Consider the following 23,307-nt stretch of genomic DNA (forward strand, 5'->3'; position numbering starts at 1 on the left):
TTTTTCTTTGCTGCAATATCGCTATTTGACGATGCAATTGATAAATCTTGGCCATATCAGCTTGTTGTGAGTATGTCTTAGCTACTGCCTCCTATATATCCTTTGCAGTCTTAAGAAACAACAACCCCCTACTGATACTTGGCTGCATGGAATGAAGGAGCCATGCCATTGCTGTCAAGTTTTCACTTTCCCATTCATCATGAGATGGATCATTTGTGGGAGGATCTCTTATTTTTCCTGTAATATAACCCAATTTCCTCCGGCTTCCTATGAGCATTTTGGCAGATTGAGACCATTCTAAGTATTTTGTCCCATTAGCTTAACTGTAATAGTCATCAATCTTGGGTCGTCAGATTGACTGCTTCCCATGGAAATATTGTGCTTGATTTTTGACATTTTCCTTTTCTCTCGAACAAGAAACCCTAAGGCAACCCCCCACCTTTTTTTTTCCAATGTACTAATTCCTAAGTCTCCCCCTTCCTCTTCGCCATCTCAGCGGAAGTTTTAGCTGTTCCATCAGGCGATTGTACCAGGCTGGCCTCCTCTCCAGTTTCAAAAGTAGTGCACAAGGCTCTATCGTGTCTCATCTGCAATATGCATATGACACGTTAGTTTTCCTTGATGCAACACCGGAGGAAATAGATAATCTAAGATTGTTCCTCAAATGCTTTGAGTACGCTATGGGGTTCAAAGTAAATGTGGAAAAATCGAAAATGATTGGGGTAGCTCTCTCCAATCTTGAAACCAGAGCACATATCCCTAATTGGGACTGTAAAGTGGAGGACCTCCCTACCACATACCTTGGTTTACCTCTGGGTTTGGGGAAACCAAAGAAGAGACAGTGGTCTCACGTAATAGACAAATTAGATAGGCGTTTGGCAGGTTGGAAAGGGAGGTACCTCTCCTTCACAGGGCGGACCATGCTCATCAAAGCTACCATGACAAACTGTCTTGTCTACCTGATGTCCTTATTCCACATACCAGTCTCGGTAGCCAACCGCCTAGATCAATTGATGAGGAATTTCCTCTAGTTAGGAGAAGCTGAGTCGAAAAAATTTCACCTTATTTCATGGGATAAGGTGTCCTTCCAAAACACCAGGTAGGACTGGGTATCAGGATTTTAAGGAAGCACAATTTCTCTTTGTTAGGGAAATTGAGGTGGAGACTGGCTACCTAGAACAACTCTCTCTGGGCCCAGGTCCTCCGCAAAAAATATAGAATCTCGAAAGATTTTTGGGTCGCCGAGGGGAGTTCTCCTAGGAGAGCCTCAGGAGCATGGAAGTCCTTCTTGACGTCCCTCTCCATGTTCAAGCAGTTCATTCGCCTTCATCCTAGAGAAGGAACTGGAGTGCGCTTCTGGTCAAACCTTTGGCTAGGCCACACACCCCACTAAGGACCTCTTCTCCTCCCTCTACTCTCTCGCCTCTAACAAAGCATCCACTGTTGCAGAGGAGATGGTTGCCTCTGGTGATTGCAAGGTCTGGAACCCCTCTTTCAGACGCCACCTTTCAGAGGAGGAAACAGGGCAATTAATTTCTCTTTCGGTTTCTCTTCATTCCACCTTCCTCACTCTCTTGGGGAGGGATACCTTGGTGTGGGCTCTCTCCCCTCTGGTTCATTCTCGGTGGCCTCCTTCTATAAAATACTTATACACTCATTTACCCTCCTGCTCAACCCAATCTCGGTTCTCTCCAAAGTCTAGTCCACCATTACACCGCCTAAAGTGCAGGCATTCAGCTGGATTGCTTGCTCTCAAAGAGCCCTTATAGTAGATCAGCTACAAAGGAAAGGGATTCCTATCCCCAACAGGTGTGCTTTGTGTCTTTGTGAGGAGGAAGCGAACCCCCATCTGTTCATTCACTGCAGCCTAGCTTTTGACCTATGGAGTCAAATTATCTAGCTGTTTGGCCTCTCATGGGTCACTCCACCATCCATTCCGGCTCTCATCTCGTCCTCTCTTGTATCTCATTGGCCAAAGGCAGGTAGAATCCTCCGAACGGCTTCTATCGCAGCAACTATTTGGGTTCTTTGGCTGGAAAGAAACTCCAGGATCTGTCAAGGCCCCAAGAGCGAAGTTCCAGCCCTTTTCCACAAGGTTACTTCCTTAGTAATCTTTTGGGCCTCCAACCATAGGGCCTTTGCCGGGGTTTCGGCAAATACTTTCCTTAGCCAATGGGAAAATATCCTCCACGTCCAATCCCCTCGGGTCTTGAGACCCGACTATTGGCTGCCGCCACCAGAAGACACCATCAAGCTTAATTTCAACGGATGCTCCTTGGGTAACCCAGGCCTAGCAGGAGCCAGAGGAGTTTTCCGAGATCACAATGGCAACATTCTGGCCACTTTCTCCGAGCAATTAGGCCATGCAAACTCTCAGTACGCTGAATCCATGGGACTATTGTTGGGACTAAAAAGATTCGACCACTCTTAGGATCTCAGTTGTTTGTCAAGGGGGATGCCGAAAATATCATGTCCTGGGCTGCTGGAAACGCCCCTCCTCCTTGGTATCTTTCCTCTATTTTTGACGAAATTGCGCATACTTGCGGGGATATAGTCCTCTCCTAGATGCATATCTGGAGGACATCGAACGAGTTCACAGGTCTTCTGGCTAAGGACGCTGCTCGGGCCCAAGCAGATGCCCCCGTATAGTCACGACTTTTTGTGTTGCTGCATTGATCATACTTATGTCGCTGGTCTATCTCCTTTTTTGATCTGGACCCTGCGGGTGCATAGTTTTTTGCTTTTTCTGTGTACATCATTTGTAATCGAGCAAGTCTTATAAGCCCCAATTTTTTGTATAGGGCCACAAAGTAGTAACCTATTTTTTGATCGAGGGACCCGGCCTGTGGGTACTCTCAAGTCTCCCTCTTGTTCTCCGATGCTTTTCTAGTAATACAATCGTTAACCTCATTCAAAAAAAAAAAAAAAAATCCTCAGTTTTAAATGTGTGGTTGCTGGAAATGTGAGATGGCTGGAAATTGAGGTTGCTGAAAAAGAAAGGAGTTTAGGATTATTGTGAGGTTGCTGGAAATATGAGATGCTGGAAATATGAGGTTGCTGGAAATGTGAGGTTGCTGAAAATATGAGGTTGTTGGGAATATTGTTTTGCTGGAAATATGAGGTTGCTGAAAAAGAAAGGAGTTTGGGACTTTGGGATAAAGACTTACTTATTAGTAAAAGAAAGTGAGGTGATCTTGCTGGAAGTATGATGTTGCTGATACACTACAGTTTCAAGCCCAAGAAGGAAGAAAAATCATGATTTTAGGGTAATTGGAAGTACTGGATATCCTAGGGTTTAGGAAGGAAAATCAGGATTCTAGGGTATCTGGAAGTATTGGATATCCTAGGGTGTCAAGCCCTGCTCTGATACTATGTTAAAATTGGGAGAGAAGAGAGAAATAGAGAGTAATATTCAAGTACAAGATAAAGTAAATACATTTGTTATTCACACTCTACAAATCGTAGGGCAATGTGCCCTGTATTTACACATATTCCTATGGGAGTTACACCATGGGTATGTCAACATGCAAAAGAATTACAACCATTACAGCAGGAGTTATGCTAGCTGTTACAGCAGGTTCTAATGGGCATGAGGTCTATTATTCATAGGAGTTGCAGGTTTTAATGGGCATGAGCCCATAACACCATAACAACCACTTCATGAGGCCCATTATATATAGGAGTTACCGCTGTTGCATAAATTTTAGTGGGCATGAGCCCATAACAGTTGCTACAAAATGTAATATGATATGGACACTGGGTTGACACATTGTTCTCCCACTGATACACGGGGAAGAATCACTCATCCATATGACCAATTTCTTGTTTTCTGGTCATTTGTTCACTTTTCAGCTGCTGCTGTTGGACAAAACTTTTTCCGATCATGCTGAGTCTTAGTTTTACAAACAATATTGAGCGTTACCAATTGTAGTTTGTTATTGGTATGTCTTATTAGTAGGTTTCTGATTGTTGACATCCTGTCATATATATAAGGGCCTGCTGAATTGCTTATCTGTCTCTGATAGCATGGCTTTATATGTGGCACCCCTTCTCCTCAGCATATGGTGCGGTGCTGATCTTTGTTTGCATATTAAATGAGACTTATCAGCAATGGGTTGTAACTTTAAAAAGTGTTTTCACCGTTGATGATAAGGTGGCTGTGTATAGCAACTTGTATGCATCATCCTAATTGTCCTCAGAATTACTTCTCTACAAACATTTGGGGTACATAGAAAGTGTATAGATGAATAGCTAATGAAGTTTGAATCATGGAGTCTTTGAAGGACTTGCCTGTTTGAATTGGTTCAGCATTCTGGTCCTCATATGCTGAGCAAGAAATATTTTGAAATATTTCTAAAAAAATTGTAAAAACGAATATCCAACCCAATAAATTGTCAAGGAATAGCCTTCTAAGTATAGCATGTGACTAGATCACATGAGATGGAAAATTGAACACAGTGTTTTGCTTATTGGGAATAGATCAATTCTTATGGTTAATTACTTGGCATTTTCTTTTCTACATTCACTTCAAGTGGTATTTCCATCTGCCATTCGCATCAACACTGCATACTGATAGTAAAAGAAGAGCATGTTTTATTTGTTATTGGATCTTCCATTCATGTGTTGGTCTCAGAGTAATCTTACGTGGAAAGTGCAATATAGTGCAATGGACTTGGAAACACATGGGCCATTGGACTTATCCTTCATCCAATGATATGATGAATGGTGATGGAGAAAAAGTGGGACTCACTATTGGGGATCATCTCATGTACTGTGTGTTCAACTCTTTCTCCATCACTGTCCATCATTTTCCTCATAAAGTAATGGCCCCAATAGAGTATTGGTATTATCATAATCCATTGGATTATGACATGCTTTCCTAAGTGTATCATAAATGACATCGATTGAGAGATTATTTTTTTATCTGTTTGAATATACTGATCTATTCTGAAACCACCGGCTGATTTCTTCAACCATGTTCAGGATATGCTAATCAGCATAAAGAAATTGGCTAAGCACCGTGCCAAAGTTGCGGGTTTTGAGGCATTAGGTGATACATTTGACACAAAGTTGCTATGTGCTACAGGTAGGCTGCAAAATTTACTGAAAATTATGTGCTTCTCGCTATCTTTAAATTTAAATTTCTTGACTTGCAATGCTGCTATTATTAACCTGAACATTTACATCCATGTCCCCCACGTACATTGCTAATGGATTCCTGTGCTTCTAAGTTTTAATTAAAAATACAGAGTTTGGTTTGAGAGGTCTGAGAAAGTATAGTTGTGCAGTGGATTTATTGAAAAACCAGAGTACATTGTTGTATTTATGGTCTTATGAAATTATGGATGATGGAGAGAAAGTGTGGGATCCTCTAGAGCAGGATATGACCCTATGGCAGCCCCTCTCTTTCAATATTGATTGCCACCATTTCACCAAATGATGATGACTGTGGTTTACAATAATCAATTGGATAATAGTACACCTTACTTTTTGTTTTGTCTATCTACTAATTGTTTTTGATATATTTCACTACTATATTTCCATCATATGATGCTTCATGCGTGAACCTCAAGTTGCTTGGAGAGATGATACCTTGTAGTGTTTACAACAATGTTAAAAAAATCGCAGATTTGGATCGGAATCAGCTGATCCAACTTGGGAATCGACATGCACAATCCGGTTCCCGTTATATAACGGGAACCAAGGTTAAAAAAAATGGATCGGTCAGCCTTCCCGAAAACTGGGTTAGATAAGTGGATCGGGGATCTCAATGGGAGGATCTAACGGTTTCGACCTCAAATTTTTTTAAAAAATATTAAAATTCCTAAAAATATTTGTGTTCTTGATTTTTGAAAAAAATTAGGGGTGGTGCATGCATTATGTACTTTCACTATTGTACCGAAATACCTGAGTATTGAGATGTCGTCCCCTATCTGAATGTTTGTTGACCATTACATTCACATCATTGAAAAAAAGCTTACAATTATCATGGATATGAATACATGGTCCAAAATGTAGCATACAAAACTGAAATACAACCTAGTACCAAAATGGAAGACGACGCCATTCTTCCTCGTCATTGTGTTGATGCCAATCATTGAGTTGTCTTAGCAATTCATTGAGTCGTCTTAGCAATTCATTGAGTCAACCTACGTACTCAGAATCTTTGGTGCCGATTTGATTATACCCGAGTCCCCCACGGTTGGAGAACTGCTGCTTTCCTAGCTTGAGGTCTCCAAGGGTTGTCTACCCCTCATGATGGCCCCCACGCTCTTGCTCGCCCCCACCCTTTTTCTGTTTAATCTCGGGCATAGGCATATCAATATTGAGTAGAACATGGATCAACTCAATGAATTGTTGCGACAATTCAATGAGTGGCGCTATTGTGATGAAGACGAAGAATGGTGCCATTCATTGAAGGAAAAATCGGGTGGTTCAATGGGTAAGGTTAGTGGCTGGTTCCGGTTTCGGCTGGGTTTGGTGACTGGCCGGGCATTTTAAGGGATTTTTGTTTGTGATGCATTTTGTTTGGAAATTGTTTTGACCATTAATCCTTATTTTTAAAATTTTCCATCTTTTTTGGAAAATTTTAAAAATAACCTTGGGCTCAAATCAATTCTTTGAAATCCATTTTTCTTAATTTTTCAACTTCATTTCGATGTGCTTTGTTTAATCATTCTTTAAATATACATTTCATATTTTATTAGATTTTTTTTGTGTATTTTTTTTTAATTTTCGACTCTCCAGGGGTTGCTTGGTTAGAATGGTTCCGGTTTACCAGTTATGCCGATTGAACCGCTTCTAGGCCCATGTCCGATTAACCGTTCCAGTGATTTTTCCTACACTGGTGCCATATTTAATTTTGGTATTAGATTGTATTTCAGTTGTTGTATGCTTCATTTTGGACCATAGATTCATATCCATGTTGATTGTAAGATCTTTTTTTTTCAGTAGTGAATGTAATGATCAACATACATCCAGACAGGGGAACAACGTCTCAATATTCACGTATTTTAGCAAAATAGTGAAAGTAGATAATGCATCACCCCCAAATTTTTTTTGGCACTCAAAAAACACTATTTTTAGGCATTTTTAGTTATATTTTAAAATTTTTTGAGATTGAAACCTGCCAATCCTCCAATTGGGCAATCTGTTTTTTATACATTGGTTTACAAGGATACATCATCTGTTCTCTATTATTTTTTTACATGTGTTTTTTGGATTAGATTCTTCTAGAGCAAATTGTTTTGGTTCTTACGTGTTTCCTGTGTATAGGATGCTCTTATGGGAACATACTCTAGACTTAGTCCCTTGGGTGAAAGAGTTACTCAGGAGGATTTTTTCAATCTGAAATTCTGGGTTCGACGTATGAATCATCAAATTATTATTTTTATTACGAAAATTTGGAATTTTGCATTCTTAAGCACTTATATCTCACCATCCAAAAATTGGATGGTCATTGTTCAATCTTGGATGTTATTTTTTCAGGCACATATAAATTGCCCTTTTTTTTAATGAGTTTGATCGCTAGATTGGAGAGGCAACATCCCCAAAATTTGAGGGGCTAAATATACTTCTAGATTGGGTTTCACCCCAGAGAGTGAATGGAGGTAATGCTCCCGCAAGAGTGGAAGACTCTTTTGACATGAAATTAATGCTTTAAACTTAAAGAAAAGTTTACATCAGTTTTAGGCATGGCTTATCAAATTAATAATTTAACAAAGGTTTTGGTGTGGAATTTATGCTCAAATCTTATATTTGGGATGTAGGTTCAGTGAAGTTTGGGCTTTGTCCCAAGATCCCCAACCAAGATCTGAATCAATTTTTAAGGAGTTTCAAAACTGTCAAACCAAACAAAAAAAAAAGGAATGGAATGAATTCTGTGGTACAGGTCAAGCACAAGCTGTATCAGTCAGTTGATTAGGGTGAGTGCGCTGGGTAAACACCTAGCTGCCTGTGTTGGCCAAATAAGAGATTGGCCCCGGTTTGGAGGCACTTCAAAAGTCAAGCTGACCATAAGTTTACTTGTCAATTTTAAAACAGCATGTATTCTCACTTCTTTTCCAAATAAACATAGATCTTGATTTACATCACGAAATCATAATTTTTCATGTTATTTTAAAAAATATTTCTGGCACGTATTTCTTACCATTTTGCTTTGCAGCAGACATTCATTTTGTTCTCTATTGTTGTCACTTCTATAGGAGCATTTTTGCAGGAGTTTCTCAAGGAACGGTTAAAGAATCGCTCTGCTATGTCTATGTCAGCTGAGGTTCCCGTTTGTGCTAATGATTTTGAGAAGTATGATTCAAAAGATGGTGTTGAGAAATTTACTACTGATAAAGATATAGATGAACAAACCAGTGATTCTACTCCATTGAAGAGAAAGCGAAAACGGTACGCATGGATTGAATAGTTTTGCTAAAACTTCAATGGTTTTGGCAGTATCTTTTATTCACAACCAAGTCAAATACTCTTTTCTATAAAGTCAGTTACGTCCACTATATCTTGTTTCCTTTGAGTGATGTTTTTATACGTTCGAAAAATATAATATTATGGAATCTTTGGATAGGTGAAATGGCTTAGTCAACTCAATTCAATATATTATTTTTCTTTTTGATAAAAAATTATCCATATATACAAGGTCATTACTGTCCCAATGGATGATTTCAGGAATAACACACTTTTTTCCCATCCACCCATTTAAGAGAGTTTAATGTCTCAGCTTGGTCTGTCACTATTTATAGGGGATCATATTTTTTGTTCCATATGGCTACTGAAAGGAAATAAAGAAAGATTTGTTTTTCATGTATTCGAAAGACACATACAATTTTTCAAGATTGTGCATAAATGGAAGTAGGGTTACTTCTTTCACATGACTGTTAGCACATCCAAGCAAGTCCAAAGTCTTCCTCCATACTGATGAAAGTGTTGGTATTTCGACTAGGCCTTTATGAGATATCAATGTTCAAGAAGATGGATTCCAACGCCTTGGTGGATGCACAGATATCTGGGCAGTTTGTATAGTTGGGGGGCTCTATCTCCTTCCGGATTATTGAACCCCCCCTGTTTTTATGCGTAGAACCTCTAAATTTTTTCGTTTAGTGAATATTGTTTTATGGTTTTGTGTGTAATTTTATTGTACAAATGACTAAAAGTAACAATAAAAGAATGAAAAATTACGAAACACTCATCCATTATGCAACAAGAGCTAAGTTAGCCAACATTAGAACATCTCAATAACTAACAAATGTTAATTTTCCATTACAAATCACATCTTACAACTCCCAACTTACAAAAAAGGACACAACTCAAAGGGCATAAACTAACAAAACTCAACAATCGACAAAAAAATTGATGAACTCAAATGAAACATCACGTCCATGTCCACGAGTTTCATCATCACTAGCAACATCACATCCACCTCCACGACCAACATCAAATGCACCAAAATCTAATGATTATGCTAAGTCATCATCATCATAGTCATCTTCCTCTTCATATTCACCTTCTTTCCTTGTCTTCTCTGAGTCTGCCTCCTCCTCCTCCTTTACTCTTACTTTTATCAGCATCTTCCACTTCCCCGTTGCCTTTTGCTTCCCTTCTCCTTCCCCTTCCCCTTCACTTGAGTTTTGAGATCTAGTAGCCTCGATGCCTCATGTACTTGGGTCCATGTCAAGCTCTCTTCTGCGGACACAGGTTCCTTGCCAGCATCTTCCTCGACCAACCATTTGCTCAACTCATTCATATCTTTTACAAGGATGGGTTGATTATTTGATTTTCCTCTAAATGGTGGTCCTTCATCTTCTTATTATACTGAACAAAAATAAGGTTGTTCAGTTTTTTGGTGTAATTTTAATTATAATACAAGACTAAGAACACTCATAGACATATGCATACAAGCCTGAGGGTGTGATGCAGGAAATAATTATTGAACAAAGATGGATCACTATACAAACCCAATTGATATTATTTTTGAAAAATATTTGTGAGGCATACTCCTAGTATGATAGTGGAGTACGATGTGCCTAAGACTCATCATGTGAATGCCCCAATATGCCTTAAAAGTTCTGGTCGTCGGTCAATATATATATCTTGGCTAATAGCCAATGATAGCAAAGGGTATCAAACCATCTCAATTTGAGACAAGCTCTGGGACATATGTCCCCTAGCGCACAATATGCCTCTCCACATAATATTTGGTGGAGTTTGGGTACGATAAAATACACTTTCGAACTCGTCGTCGGTCACATATGTGCATCTTGGCTAATGATGGGTCATGAAAGAGTATCAAACCATCTCAACTTGAGACACGTTCTAGGACATATATCCCCAAAGCCACAATATGTTTTTTACACAATATTGGAAGAGTTTGGATATGGTACGATACATCTTTGAATCTGTCGTCTGGCAATGGTGGAGTGTTTGACAGCTGGAGTATAAAGAAATTCATCATATAATATCACATTGAGGTGTGCCCTTGCATATATCCAATGAAGCCTCATATGCCTCTAGTCCAAGAATATACAACTTGAACATCATTTAGTCCATCAACCATAATTTGTCAGCGGCCAAAATATGCCTTGACTGGCGGTCTCGAACATGATATTTTGGTGATTGGTTTGAAACTCATGGGAAATCATATTTGAGGCATCATTTCCCCCATCCCAAAGTTTCAAGTCATTTGGAGATGGCTTAGCCCCTTATCCATATTCGTTGGCAGCCAAATCCTTATACATCGTTTGCCAGATAGATAGCCAGGATGACCTAGAGTCACTGAATTTGAGATTTCTCTCAATCTATAAGGAGATTTCTCATGGGACCTGAACCATTGGATTTCTGACTTAATGTCTTGTTAGCAATGTAAGTGCAGGCATCCTATCGATTGCTCATGTGAAAGTGGCATGCTCTGCAACAGTAACCATGAAATTTGTGCAAAAGTTTGACCACCGATATGGAGATCCTTGAGCGCAAATTTTGTGGAGATGTGTGTCATAGTCTCATCTACAAGATTATCATACTCTTAAGGTCTATAATCCCCTGTGGTGGAAGCGGTTGGACTTGCAATCCTCATATATGTTGTTGTAATTTGCAATAGAAATACTTTGACGGGCCATAACTCTCTCGTCTGTGATCCATTTGAGGTGGGATTTGAACCATTGTGTTCGTCTTTTAGTCCTCTATCACTCCTTCGGGTCATAACTCTCTCGTCTGTGATTCATGAGGTGGGATTTGAACTATTGTGTTCGTCTTGGAGTCCTCTATCACTCAAAATTTCTTGGTTGGTGAACGGATTTGTTATCAGAGAGTGGTGGTGAAAATACTTGGACATGTCAGTACTTTTCTGCAGACTAGCAAATGATGGATAAGAATAACCACTTTCCTTGATTTTCTCATGAAATATTGCGATGAATATTGGCAGTTACGGGTTCAAATTCAAACATCAAGACAAGATCGAAATCAAACAAGGACAAAGCTTATGATGAAAGCCATCTTGAGGTGCTTTCACATTCGAACAAGATATGAGCTTATCGTTTCAAACCGAATCGTGAGAGATATCAACAATTTAGATATATTTCATCAACCTTCATTCTTATCACTTCATAAGGCCTATCTAAACCCACTTCTCAGTGAGAAAAGGGAGAGGGCGAAATTCATACGCTCCCCTTTTACATTTCCCATTTTTTGGTTTGTGATATGGATAGAGATGAGAGAGTGAATACATACCCATTACACCAGAAGTCAAGAAATAGGCCCCCAATAGTGTCATATTTTGTTTTGTTGTGTAAAGATCATCAAAGAGAGATAAAGTTGTTGATTACTTGACTCACTTGAAGCCTCAGTTCGAGAAGGAGAAGATCCATTCACCCCTTGGTATTGCTATTCTCCATTTGTCTGTATACTTACTTTTAGCTCTGTGAATGTATAGGATTCATGCCCTGAATCATGGGTGTTCAACCCTATATGGAGGGTTGATGTAAACTGTAACAGGAATTGAAAGTTCCTAGAACTCCTCACGTACCTGGTATACATGTAAGAACCCTTCTTGTTTCTATAATATGAAACTTAAGGGCAAATTTGGCCCCAGTTGTGTTAGTTCTCTTGTTTATTTCTCTGATATAGAGTCATAATATCATAAAATATTCCCAAACATTTTTCAGTGCAACCATCAATCTCTTCTGCTCAAGCTTATTTTCTCTTCTTTGTATGTATCTGTTTCATAATGCATTATTGCACTATTAGATTTTTATTACCATACAAGTTAGGGTGGTAAGAGATGAGGACAAATGACGAATTTACCATCTCGATTGTGCTGAAAATTGTGCTCGAATCTGGATGATGTACAAGTTTAAAATCGTTGAGCTATCCTTTGCAATTGAGGGGCACTGTGTCCACGGTTGGCCCACCATGAAGCTACAATACCTTAAAAGTAAGTGGAGTATATATATATATATATATATATATATATATATATATATATATATATATATATGGGAAAAGCTATCCTACGTCGGCTCACATACAGGAAAGGCATACACCCAACGGTTGGGATGAAGTTAGGCATAATGGACGGTCTGGATTATTTTTCGTGGCGTCATCTCTTTACCTAATCAAAAGCAAGCATTTAATGGCCCGTGACTTCTCTCTGTCTCCCCCCATTCTTCCTCTGTCTCCCCTGGTGAACCCCCCCCTCTCTCTCTCCCCCTCCCTCCCTCTCCTTATCTCGTGCCTGTTCTCTCTCACACTCACACTCTCTCTCTCTCTCTTTCTTGCTCTCTCACCCCATTCAAACCACCTCTCTTTTCCCCTGTGACTAGAGAGAGCAAGGAAGAGTCCTTTGGGATCCTGGGATTAGAGGTCGTAGCACTTGTGTGGCAGATGTAATTCCTGTCAGATACTTAGGTTAGAGAGAGCAAGGAGATATTGGAGAGAGAGGCAGATGGGTTGCTTGTTATGGATAAGAGAGATGGATTTCTTACATCGTTGTTGATATGCTTGTCATGAGAGAGAAACCAAAAGGTGGGTTATGTTAGAGAGTAGAGATTTTCTGACAGAGAAAGAGGAAGCATGGAGTTTTATGGAAGATTCGTAGCTGGAGAGAAGTAATGGAGATGGGCCATTGATTTTGAGGGAGAAATGGGTCTAATTGTGTGAGAGTCTGCATATACCAGGATAAAAAAGCTATATCTTTTCGAGAGAGAGAAAGAGGGAGAGAATGGTGACTCCTTGCTTGCATGACTGGTATTCAAATTGCATCAGGCATTGTCTCTCTTCCCTCATGATTTGTTCCATTTTGTGGACGAAATAGGTTTTCTTTCTCTAAAGCCTATAGAAAAGTCTAGACTTCAGAGCCTTTGAATCTTTTCTCTCTCTACCCTTGTGCTTTCTCTCTCTACCCATTTGTGGTAAGAAAGGGGTAGGGGCTCCATTTTTTGGGTTTTCTTTCTAAAGCCTATAGAAACGTCTAGACTCTAGCTTTTGAAGCTTTCTCTCTCTAACCATTTGTAGTAAGAAAGAGGTAGCAGGTTATGCCAAGAGAGAAAGAGAGAGCCGGGGGGAAGGAGGAGGTGAGTAAGAGAGAGGAGAGTAGGTTCCTCGAGTTGGTAACAAGTGTGAGTATGTGGTGGCATTACTTTTTGATAGAGAGGAGGTTGGTAACAGGTGTGAGCATGTAAATTCTGAAATGCGCCAGTGGGGAAAAACAAGCTGGCAAATCGCACCATTGAATCCTGTTCGTTGGCGCACCAACAGGAGTACACGAGCAAACGTAGGATATAACTTTTCCCCATATATATATATATATATATATATATATATATATATATATATATGGAAAAAGCTCCTGTCAGCCCATGGGCTGATGGAACAATGTAAGCCCAACGGCTCAAATTGAATCTGGGCCGACCAATGATCATGGTTGTACTTTGTAATTGAATTTTAATTTTTTTCTATAAATCCAAATCACTTGAAATTTGGAGCGTCTTTTCTTCAAAAATAGTGGAATCTAGTAAAAATATAAAAAACATAATTCGCATAAAATAAATTGACCAAAATACCCCTGAAATGTTTCAGGGGTATTTTTGTCAATTTATTTTATACGATTTTTTTTATATATATATAATTTTTATTAGGTGCGCCTTGATGAGAAGAGTTGATGCTCCAAATTTCATGTTATTTGGATTTATATAAAAAATATTAAAATTATATTAACAAGATACACTCCTGACCGTCAAATCGGCCCAGATTCAATCTGGGCCGTTGGGGTTATACTATTCCATCGGCTAGTAGGCTTACCCTAGCATTATATATATATATATGGAAAAAGATTTCCTAAGCTACTAGTTATAATGAATAGTATAAGCTACTAGCTCCCAGTCGTCAGATCTTCATCGGGTGGTTCAAAATTCATATCACTATCTGAATTTTATTATTTTTTCTAGAAATCAGCTCGTAATGAAATTTTGGACGGTGTTACTAAAAGCTAGGGCGCACAATAAAAATATATAAAAAAATATTACCTAAAATATAAAATGACCTAAATGCCTCTGAAAAATGATGGGGGTAATTTGGTCATTTTAAATTATTGAAAGTAATTGTTTTATATTGTTATATAGTGCGGAATACTGTTAGGTATATACACCTAAATTTCATCTTAATCTGATTTATAGAAAAATATTAAAATTAAAATAGGGATATGAATGTTGAACCACGTGATGAAAGATATTACGGTTGGGAGCTAGTAGCTTATACCATTCATTATAGCTAGCAGCTTAATAAATCTTTTTTCTATATATACATATGAGTAATTTTAGAAGTCAAGTTAAAACTTTGAAGTAAGAAGTAAGAACTTAAATAACAAATACATCTTCAACTCACATAGATGTATTTTCGTCCTTTGCCTTGTTACATTGTTTGCCCAAGTGTCCCCATGGAGTAATTCATATAAGTCAAGTTCCATAGACACTTTATCTTGGACATCCTAGTCAGGGTTGAGCGTTACATTGCACTTGTTAATTGCTTGCATAGAACAACCCTTAAACTCTATCTCAAAATCAATATAGATCAGAGTTTATATAGTACCCTACTTGGTGTAGGGGCCCCTCCAGCTGTGAATCCCATTTGTCATTTACGATTTTTAAAGTAGGGGAATATCTACTTATCGTTCTCCAAGTTCTTCTTGATTTCTTCTTTTGCGATCTCCATTGCCTTGTAAATATGCCCCATTGCCAGGTCCTTTCACTATCCACAAGGCACAATACTTTTACAAGTGGCTCAAAAGACATTGATGCAATACTTAACCCAGTTCCACAACTAGGTTGTCAAAACAATGTCACACACCTCTTTCCCCTTTTCATCCTTCAGACCACTTGCTTTCCTTCCAATATGAAGAGACAAACAGGGTTCTAAGCTTGTCTCTCTGTTCATTTAGAGAACACAAAGACAAATATGAAGTTGCAAACCTTGTGACCGCTAGCTTCTCCAAGTCCATATCTTCTGTATAGGCCCTCATCACGACCAATACATTGGTGTGGCTGTAAATGAAAATTGTAACTGTTTTTGCCTTTTTTATTGTTCCATTCTCCACTTCCATCTTGCTAATTGCCTCAAGAATTAGGTCAATGCAATGTGCGGTGCTAGGCGTCTAGAAAATGTGTGGCATCTTGGAATCTAGCATTTTTGCTACTGCCACATTGGCCTTAGCCATGTCAGTGACAACTTGCTCTACATTTGCCTTCCCCGCCTCCTCAATACACTATCTCCTAATTCAAATATGAATCTCGCATCATGAATCTCATGAATCTTACCAGATGCGTCTGGAGCTCAATAACATTGTTCCCATAGGATAATTAACCATTAAATTCATAGTGCTGATTGTCCGCTTATCGGTCCATGTATCTATCATAATAATCACCACACTCCTTCCCTATCATCCTTGTGGGTCTTGAGCTACTCATTTGTGAGCTCCACCTCTTTTTTCAACAATACAACTTTGAGCTCATAAGGTGTAGGGGCCTTATATCTTGGCCCAAACTGATATACCAGCTTTATAATATCATCATGTTACATATTGAGGGACCTGATCCCTATACTCTGATACTATTCTACACCCTTTCTCAAACTACCAACTCAAGATCGGGAAGGGGAAGTAAGAATCAGTACGCCCCCTTCTTCGAGGCTTCTTATGCCCAAATGTGCTTGGTCTAGAATCTAGAAATGGAGCCTCCTTCCTCTGCATATTCATCTTCTTCTTCTTCTCTTGTAAAAGTATCCACAGATCTCACGATGTCTTCATATTTCTCGTTTGCCTCTTCTCTCTTCTTTCGACCCCCACGCAAATGATCTAATGTCTCTTTCATAACATCTTTAGGCACTTGAGTACATGGGGCTACGTCCCCTCTAATGATGACAAATGCTTCTTCAATCGATGAATGCTAGATTATACCCTTTTTTGCATAACTTGCAAGCTACCTTATTCTTGTCGTCAGGATTGAGAGAGAATTTATATTTCCAACCCTGATTAACTTTTTTATTCGAACTTGAAGAAGACATTATCAATTATCACCTAAACCTGAAAATTACACAACACCCGCCAATAACAACTTGAATACGTTCATGACAAGTCCAATGTCTTGATAAATCCACAAAAGCCAGATTAGTTCACAAAAAAAAAAAAAAATCTCAACTACCCAAATAGTGATTACACAACCAAATTATGAAGGGTCTATATTGAACTATTAAATATATATTAGTGCACTAAATAACTATGTAGTCTAAAATGGACAACTCAAACTCCAAACTCGTTATTAAATCAATAGCTTAAAAGGTGTGGTTTCTATAAGGTTGCAACCAGTGATTTAAAACTCGGTGAGTCACAACGGACTCGCCCGAGCCAGCACGAGAATCGGTGACCCCGTGCTAATTTATGTGTAAAGTCGGGAATTACCCGGTTCTAGAGTAGAATCGCCCACATGACGTCATAAACCAATGAGAACCGCCCGCATGACGGCATAAACCGGCGAGAACCGCCAATATGACGTCATAAGTTCGGCTGTGGCTGATGCCACCATGCGTCACATGCGATCACATGCGAATAAATCTCGCGTGCGCCGTGCGTGTGGTGCGCCACGTGCGAACGTCACCATACGCCACGCGCAAATAAATCTCGCGTGCGCCACGCGCGAATAAATCTCGTGTGTGCAAAAATCTCATGTGCACCGCACATGTTTTCTGCCTCAAGTTATTCTTTAATAGCGTTGATGTTGCAATTGTTTATATAAGCATTATTCGTCCCACCTGTCTTCGATGTGGGACAATTCTCAATGCCCAACGTTGAGATCTTAAAGCATAACATGCAAAATGTGGCACTGTGGGGAGTTGGTTATCACGTTGGATATTATATAGGAGGTCTCGGGGTCGAACCGCCGTGGTGTTACCATTTTTCCTTTTGTCAAATGTCATAAAAAAAAGTTTTTTTTTTGTCAAATAATGTCACAAAAAAAATGTGCTTTACTTTTGTCTTAAATAATGTCATAAAAAATAATATAAAGGAAAATAATAATGCCATAAAAAAAAATAAAGAGGACGAAAATAATGTCATAAAAGAAAGGCAAAAAAGTGTCCTATTTTTATATTCCCAAAAAAATAAAAGGCAAAAAATAATATCATCAAAAAATTAAAAGGAAAAACAATTATATAAAGGAAGAAAATAATTTCATGAAAAAAAATAAAGAGGAAGAAAATAATGTCATAAAATAAGGAAAAAAAATAATATAAAGGAAGAAAATAATATCATTAAAAAAAATAAAGAGGAAGAAAATAATGTCATAAAAAAAGGAAAAAAAGCGTTTTATTTTTATCTTCCAAAAAAAATAAAAGGAAAAAATTAAAATAAAAGATAATACAACAAGCATTTCCTGTCAAAAAAACAATTTTTCTAAAAAGAATAAAAGGAAGAAAATAATGTCATCAAAAAAATAAAATAAAAGATAATACAATAATTCGAGATTTTAGTGGCCTTTGTTTCATCGATTTAATTAGTGGTTTAAAAAACAGATTGGTGACCCTGATCGGGCACCTCTAAAACCCATCCGGATCGGTGAATCGGCGATCCATATCGGGAATCAGCCGAATCGGTTGGATTAAGCCTTTAAAAAATTTGAAAAAATTATTAAAATTCATTATAAATGTTATTTTTAAGGTATCCAATAAGAAATAGGGGTACTACATTGTCATGTCATTTATTTTCATCAATTTGCGAATATTGAGATGTTCTTTCCCTGTTTGAACTTATGTTAACCATTAAATTTACATTACATAAAAGAAAAATTATAGGATCATCATTGATAAAATATATAATCATACATGGACTACAATAAAGAATGGATTCAATCGATGAAAAAGTGGCCACTAAAATCTCGAATTCTTGTATTAACTTTTATTTTATTTTTTCTTTTTATTTTTTTGATGATATTATTTTCTTCCTTTTTGTTTTTTTTTAGAAAGGTAAATTGTTTCTTGACAAGAAATGCTTGTTGTATTACCTTTTATTTCAATTTTTTCTTTTTATTTTTTTGATGATATTATTATTTTCCTTTTATTTTTTTTGGAAGATAAAAATAAAATGCTTGTTTTTTTCTTTTTTTTATGACATTATTTTCTTCCTCTTTATTTTTTTTCATGACATTATTTTCTTCATTTGTATTATTTTTTTTCTTTTTATTTTTTTGATGATATTATTTTTTGCCTTATATTTTTCGGAGAAGATAAAAATAGAACGCTTTTTTTCCTTTTTTTTTATGACATTATTTTCTTCATTGATATTATTTTTTATGATATTATTTAAGACAAAATAAAACACAAAAAGTAAAACACATTTTTCTTGTGACATTATTTGACAAAAGAAAAACTATTTTTTATGATATTTGACAAAAAGAAAAAAGTTAACACCATGGAGGTTCAAACCTAAGACCTCTTGTATAGAAATCCAACGTGATAACCAACTCCCCGTTGCACCACATTTGGCATAATACGCTATAATAAATCAATATATTGATTTAACATCTCGATGTTGGCCATTAAGAATTGTCCCACATCGAAGAGAGGTGGGACAAACCTTGGGTATATAAACAATTGAACCATCAGCTTTTCTAAACGATATGCTGGGGTGGGAACCACGTGCGGTGCACATAAGATTTTTACACACGCGTGATGAACGCGAGATGTATTCACACGTGCGACACACGCGTCGAGCATGGTGACGTCAGCCACAACATATCTTGTGATGTCATACTGGCGAGAACTGCCTGTTTATGATGTCATGAGGACTGTTCACTGCTCAGAACCGGCGATTCTATTCTAGAACCGGGCGATTCTCGGTTTTACACAAAAATCGGCACGGGGTCACCGATTCTCGTGCCGACTCGGGCGAGTCCGTTGCGACGTGCCGATTTTTAAACCACTGGATTTAATCCATTTTTTATTGTAGTCCATGTATGATTATATATTTTATCCATGATGATTATATGATTTTTCTTTTATGTAATGCAAATTTAATGGTTAACATAAGTTCAAATAGGGAAAGAACATCTCAATATTCGCAAATTAATGAAAAAAAATGAAATAATACTGTAGTACCCCTATTTCTTATTGTATTCCTAAAAAACAATATTTATAATGAATTTTAATAATTTTTTTGGAGTTTTTTTAAAGCTTGATTGGACCGATTCGGCCAATTTCCGATTCGGATCGCCAATTCACCGATCCGGATGGGTTTTTGGGGAGACCGATCCAGGGCACCGATCTGTTTTTTAAACCATTGGTTGCAACCTTAAACAATCCAATTAAGGCGCACCTCCAAATTTTATCATAACATGTAATTTTGGTGTAAAATATTCTTAAGATTATCTCAAAATCTATTTTCATATCTAATTATAAAATTTGAAACTCTAAAAAAGCTTAAAATCAAGTAGATCTATAAAAATATGAAAATCTTGAAAATGAACAGTCTAGATAATATGTTGTCAGATGCACTATTTCTGGTACTCAAAATCTTTTTTTTTTCTTCATATCCTGACATCTCGATGTCGAGACGGTCAATTGGAGGGTTTTTCAACATTAAAGCAACCTTTTCTAGTGGATTTTTGAGGTGCATCTTTAATTCTACATTTTAACGTTGCAACCTTATATAAACTTTTTCCTTACATAAATCACAATCACAAAAATATGCAATAAAGCCACTAATGTCACATTAAATTTTTAAAAGTGATCAAACAAATAAAGTAGAAAAATAAATATATCGCCTATGGTTAATATTCTGACCATCCAATGAAGAACAAAACCTAGCATGCTCGAGAAAAATCCTAAAAAAAATGTAAAAAACTTATACCCAGCTATCATAAACATCAAAAAACTCTAAACCAAGAAATGAAGTGCATCAACCTCTCAAAACCCAATCAAACTTGGCTTGAATAGGTGAGTTTTGGTTGCCAAATGACTTCTTTTACAGGCACTGCAAGTCTGAAAAAGTATTGGATTGAGCACTTTTCAATGAGTTTGGAAATTTTTCCACTTCAAAAAAAAAAGAAAAAGTTTGAAATTTTTTCGATCTACCCAAAAAAATCACAAAATCTTGTATTTGGGCTTGTTTTCCAAGCTCTAAATGTGCAGAAATGGGTTTTGGGGGGCTAAAATGCCACGAAAAGTATTAACCCTGCCTCCTCCTTTTGGGGTGGAAATGACCATTTTTGGCCTTGGCCAAGGGCCCTTGGCCAAGGGAAACCATCGAGCCCACCTAGGCGGCCCAAGGGCACCTAGGCAGATGCCCTAGAGCAAAACCACATAGGGCGTAGCCTAGTTCCTATACAGTGAGGTAAGGGCCTTGGGCCGCTTAGGTGCCCAAGTGGCCAAAATTTTCATCGCGTATGTCCAATAAGTGTGGAAGTCCTGGCATTGGAAGCCTTTGCCTTGATTTTCAGTAGAAATAATAAAATCACCCTTGTAAAGAGGTAGACATATTGACTTGTTCTTATGAACTCATACGGAGTGACACAGGCCTCCTTTCCTTTTTATTGATACTAGGTGGATCATCTACATTCTGACGTTTGTCTGCCGTTTCTCTTCTAGTCACCAATTCAGCCTCTATACCCAAGTTTTAAGATGAAGGGAAGGATATATCAAACTACGAGTGAAGATTTATTTTGACTAAGTTTAGTTTTTCCTTATTTCGGTTCCATCCCCAACTATAGAGAAAGATTATCGTTTTTGGTGAGTAGAAAAGCTAGAGTTTATTCTTCAACTTATCAAAGAACCCTTAAAGTCATTAAGGGATGACAAATAAAGGATATATTGAGGAAGGCTTTTATAACTTTAGTGAGCAGGCTTTAAGGTTAATATCCATTGAAAGATGTGTAAGGTGAAAATAGAAATCAGCTGTAGAGGGTGAAAATTTTGCAAGCAAACTAACCAGTAAAAACAGCCTCCATCTTTGTAGGTGTGCCCTGGCCTTTGTCCTCTAGTTTTATGTATGCTTGTGCTTCAACTAATTCTTCTTCTGAATCATTTAGCCCCAATTTGATGGCTCAAGAAATTGAGTTTCAAATTAGACTGATTATGGTACAACACTAGTGACAGATCATTTGAGGTTGGGAGATTTTCAAAACAGTAGGTTTTTTGCAGAACAAGGGCAGTTAAAAACAAATGCTCATGAATTTTCCACCAAGCAGGAGATTGTATCATTGCATATATTTTCCCTCCATTAGCCGTCACAGAGCAGTTCTGTCATGAATATCTCGCAGCCATCGCTTAGAATGGCAGTTTCACACCCTATCCCATTGCAGGGCATTTCTGTTATAGATTTCCCGTCAACCATCGCTTAGGATGGGAATTGCACACCCTAACCTATTGCTTCGGAAGTAATGCGAAACAGTTTCCCTCTACCTGTAGTTTGTCAACTGACTCTCCCATAAAATAGTTTATAATGGCATTTCTCTCTAATGCTCTAACCATCACTTAGTTTGGGATTAAAACTAATCAATATGCTCCCCATAAAATGACTTATAGTTTAAGAATTTATGAACTTACTATTAGATAGCTTAGTGGGGGAGTCGATAACATGGCTTAGTGTGGAAGTTTTATAACAATAATCTCTCTCCCCCCCCCCCCCCTCCTCTCTCTCTCTCTCTCTCTCTCTCTCTCTCTCTCTCTTGTCACCTTCCAATGAAGTTGAATTTTGTCTAGTATTGCGATGATAATGGATTTAATGTTGCATGGAATAGGTCAAAAGAAAATGTCAAGCCCGAGCTGTAAGGTGGTTGTCTAGAGGCTCTGTGTTGCAGAGGCATGCGAGAGTGTGATTTTGCCATCTTCTAAGCATGGTCCCAGGATCGATGGTTGAGAGGGGTAAGCACGATTTGTGCAGGATGGTTTTGGTAATTTATAAAATGCAATGCATTGATGATGCAGAAATGCATACCGAATATGAAGCGGGGTTTTTGTTGGTGCTCAGTTGCGAGAAAGCATGTACTGGCTGAATCTATGAAATGCTTTGCTATGCTGAATTTGCAGTTGCAGAACATATTTTGTTGTTGTAGTCGTGAGCTCTTTCTCTCTCTCTCTCTCATGCACATGACACAATGAGAGAAAACTAAAACACAATATGCAGCCACTCCCAAATGCTAGTAGTAAGAATATCATGTTAGACATGGATATGTGGAGCGATGCCAAAGGTTGAGATTTTTTTTTTTGTTTGGGGTAATTCATTGGGGAAGACAGCCCCTTACCCATTTTTTAATATAAATTAGGGAGTACGCTTTTTTAAAGGTGACTTTAGTTGGATTCACCATACGTTAGAAAAACAGGGGCCCTTATCTTGGAACAAGAAACTCTGGAGGCAAGGTTGTCTATTTCTTTGTCCACTTCATCATTTTCAGGTGCTATTAATTTATTTGGGAGCTTCTTTTGGTATAACCTTTTTCAAGCTATATTAATTTTATTTACGCAATAGACCACCAACCATTTTCATTATTTTCAAGTATTTATGGGTATTGCTCTTTTTGTGCCTTTATTTGGAGCTTTAATTTTTGGGATTATATACTATGAGACTATTTATTTTTGATACAAGGACGTCACAATCATTTTTAACTATTGGATGTAAAATTCAGTTGATTGAAGTGTGTAATAGCATTCAAGAAAATTTATTTTGGAATTTGTGTCCAATCAATGAAAATTCAACCACCTGATTTCAGGTGTGATGGTCAATAATGATTATAACATTCTTGTAGGAAAAATAAATTCTCATTGTATATATTT

At 37.7% G+C, this 23,307-nt stretch overlaps 1 protein-coding gene across 7 annotated transcripts in view; it reads left to right on the forward strand.

The window, feature by feature from the left end:
* The window catches only part of LOC18443126 (uncharacterized), a 37,044-nt gene that overhangs the window by 13,437 nt on the left and 300 nt on the right, over window positions 1-23,307 (forward strand). The window contains exons 2-4 of one of the 7 annotated variants that reach the window (XR_966951.3): window positions 4,984-5,086; window positions 8,205-8,397; window positions 22,275-22,398. Coding sequence is in view for 4 of the 7 variants with exons in the window: in XM_006853325.4 (XP_006853387.3) it covers window positions 4,984-5,086; window positions 8,205-8,397; window positions 22,275-22,305 (327 nt within the window). In the remaining 3 variants the exon portion in view is untranslated. Of the gene's footprint in view, window positions 1-4,983; window positions 5,087-7,488; window positions 8,400-22,274; window positions 22,818-23,307 lie in introns of those variants that run through there. The other 6 variants (XR_016048952.1, XM_006853325.4, XR_016048953.1 and 3 more) reach the window with 6 other exon arrangements.

The sequence above is a fragment of the Amborella trichopoda genome, chromosome 2 (genome assembly GCF_054954075.1).
Source record: "Amborella trichopoda isolate Santa Cruz 75 chromosome 2, AtrichopodaSantaCruz75HAP2 v2.0, whole genome shotgun sequence".
In the NCBI taxonomy this organism is placed as follows: Eukaryota; Viridiplantae; Streptophyta; class Magnoliopsida; order Amborellales; family Amborellaceae; genus Amborella; species Amborella trichopoda.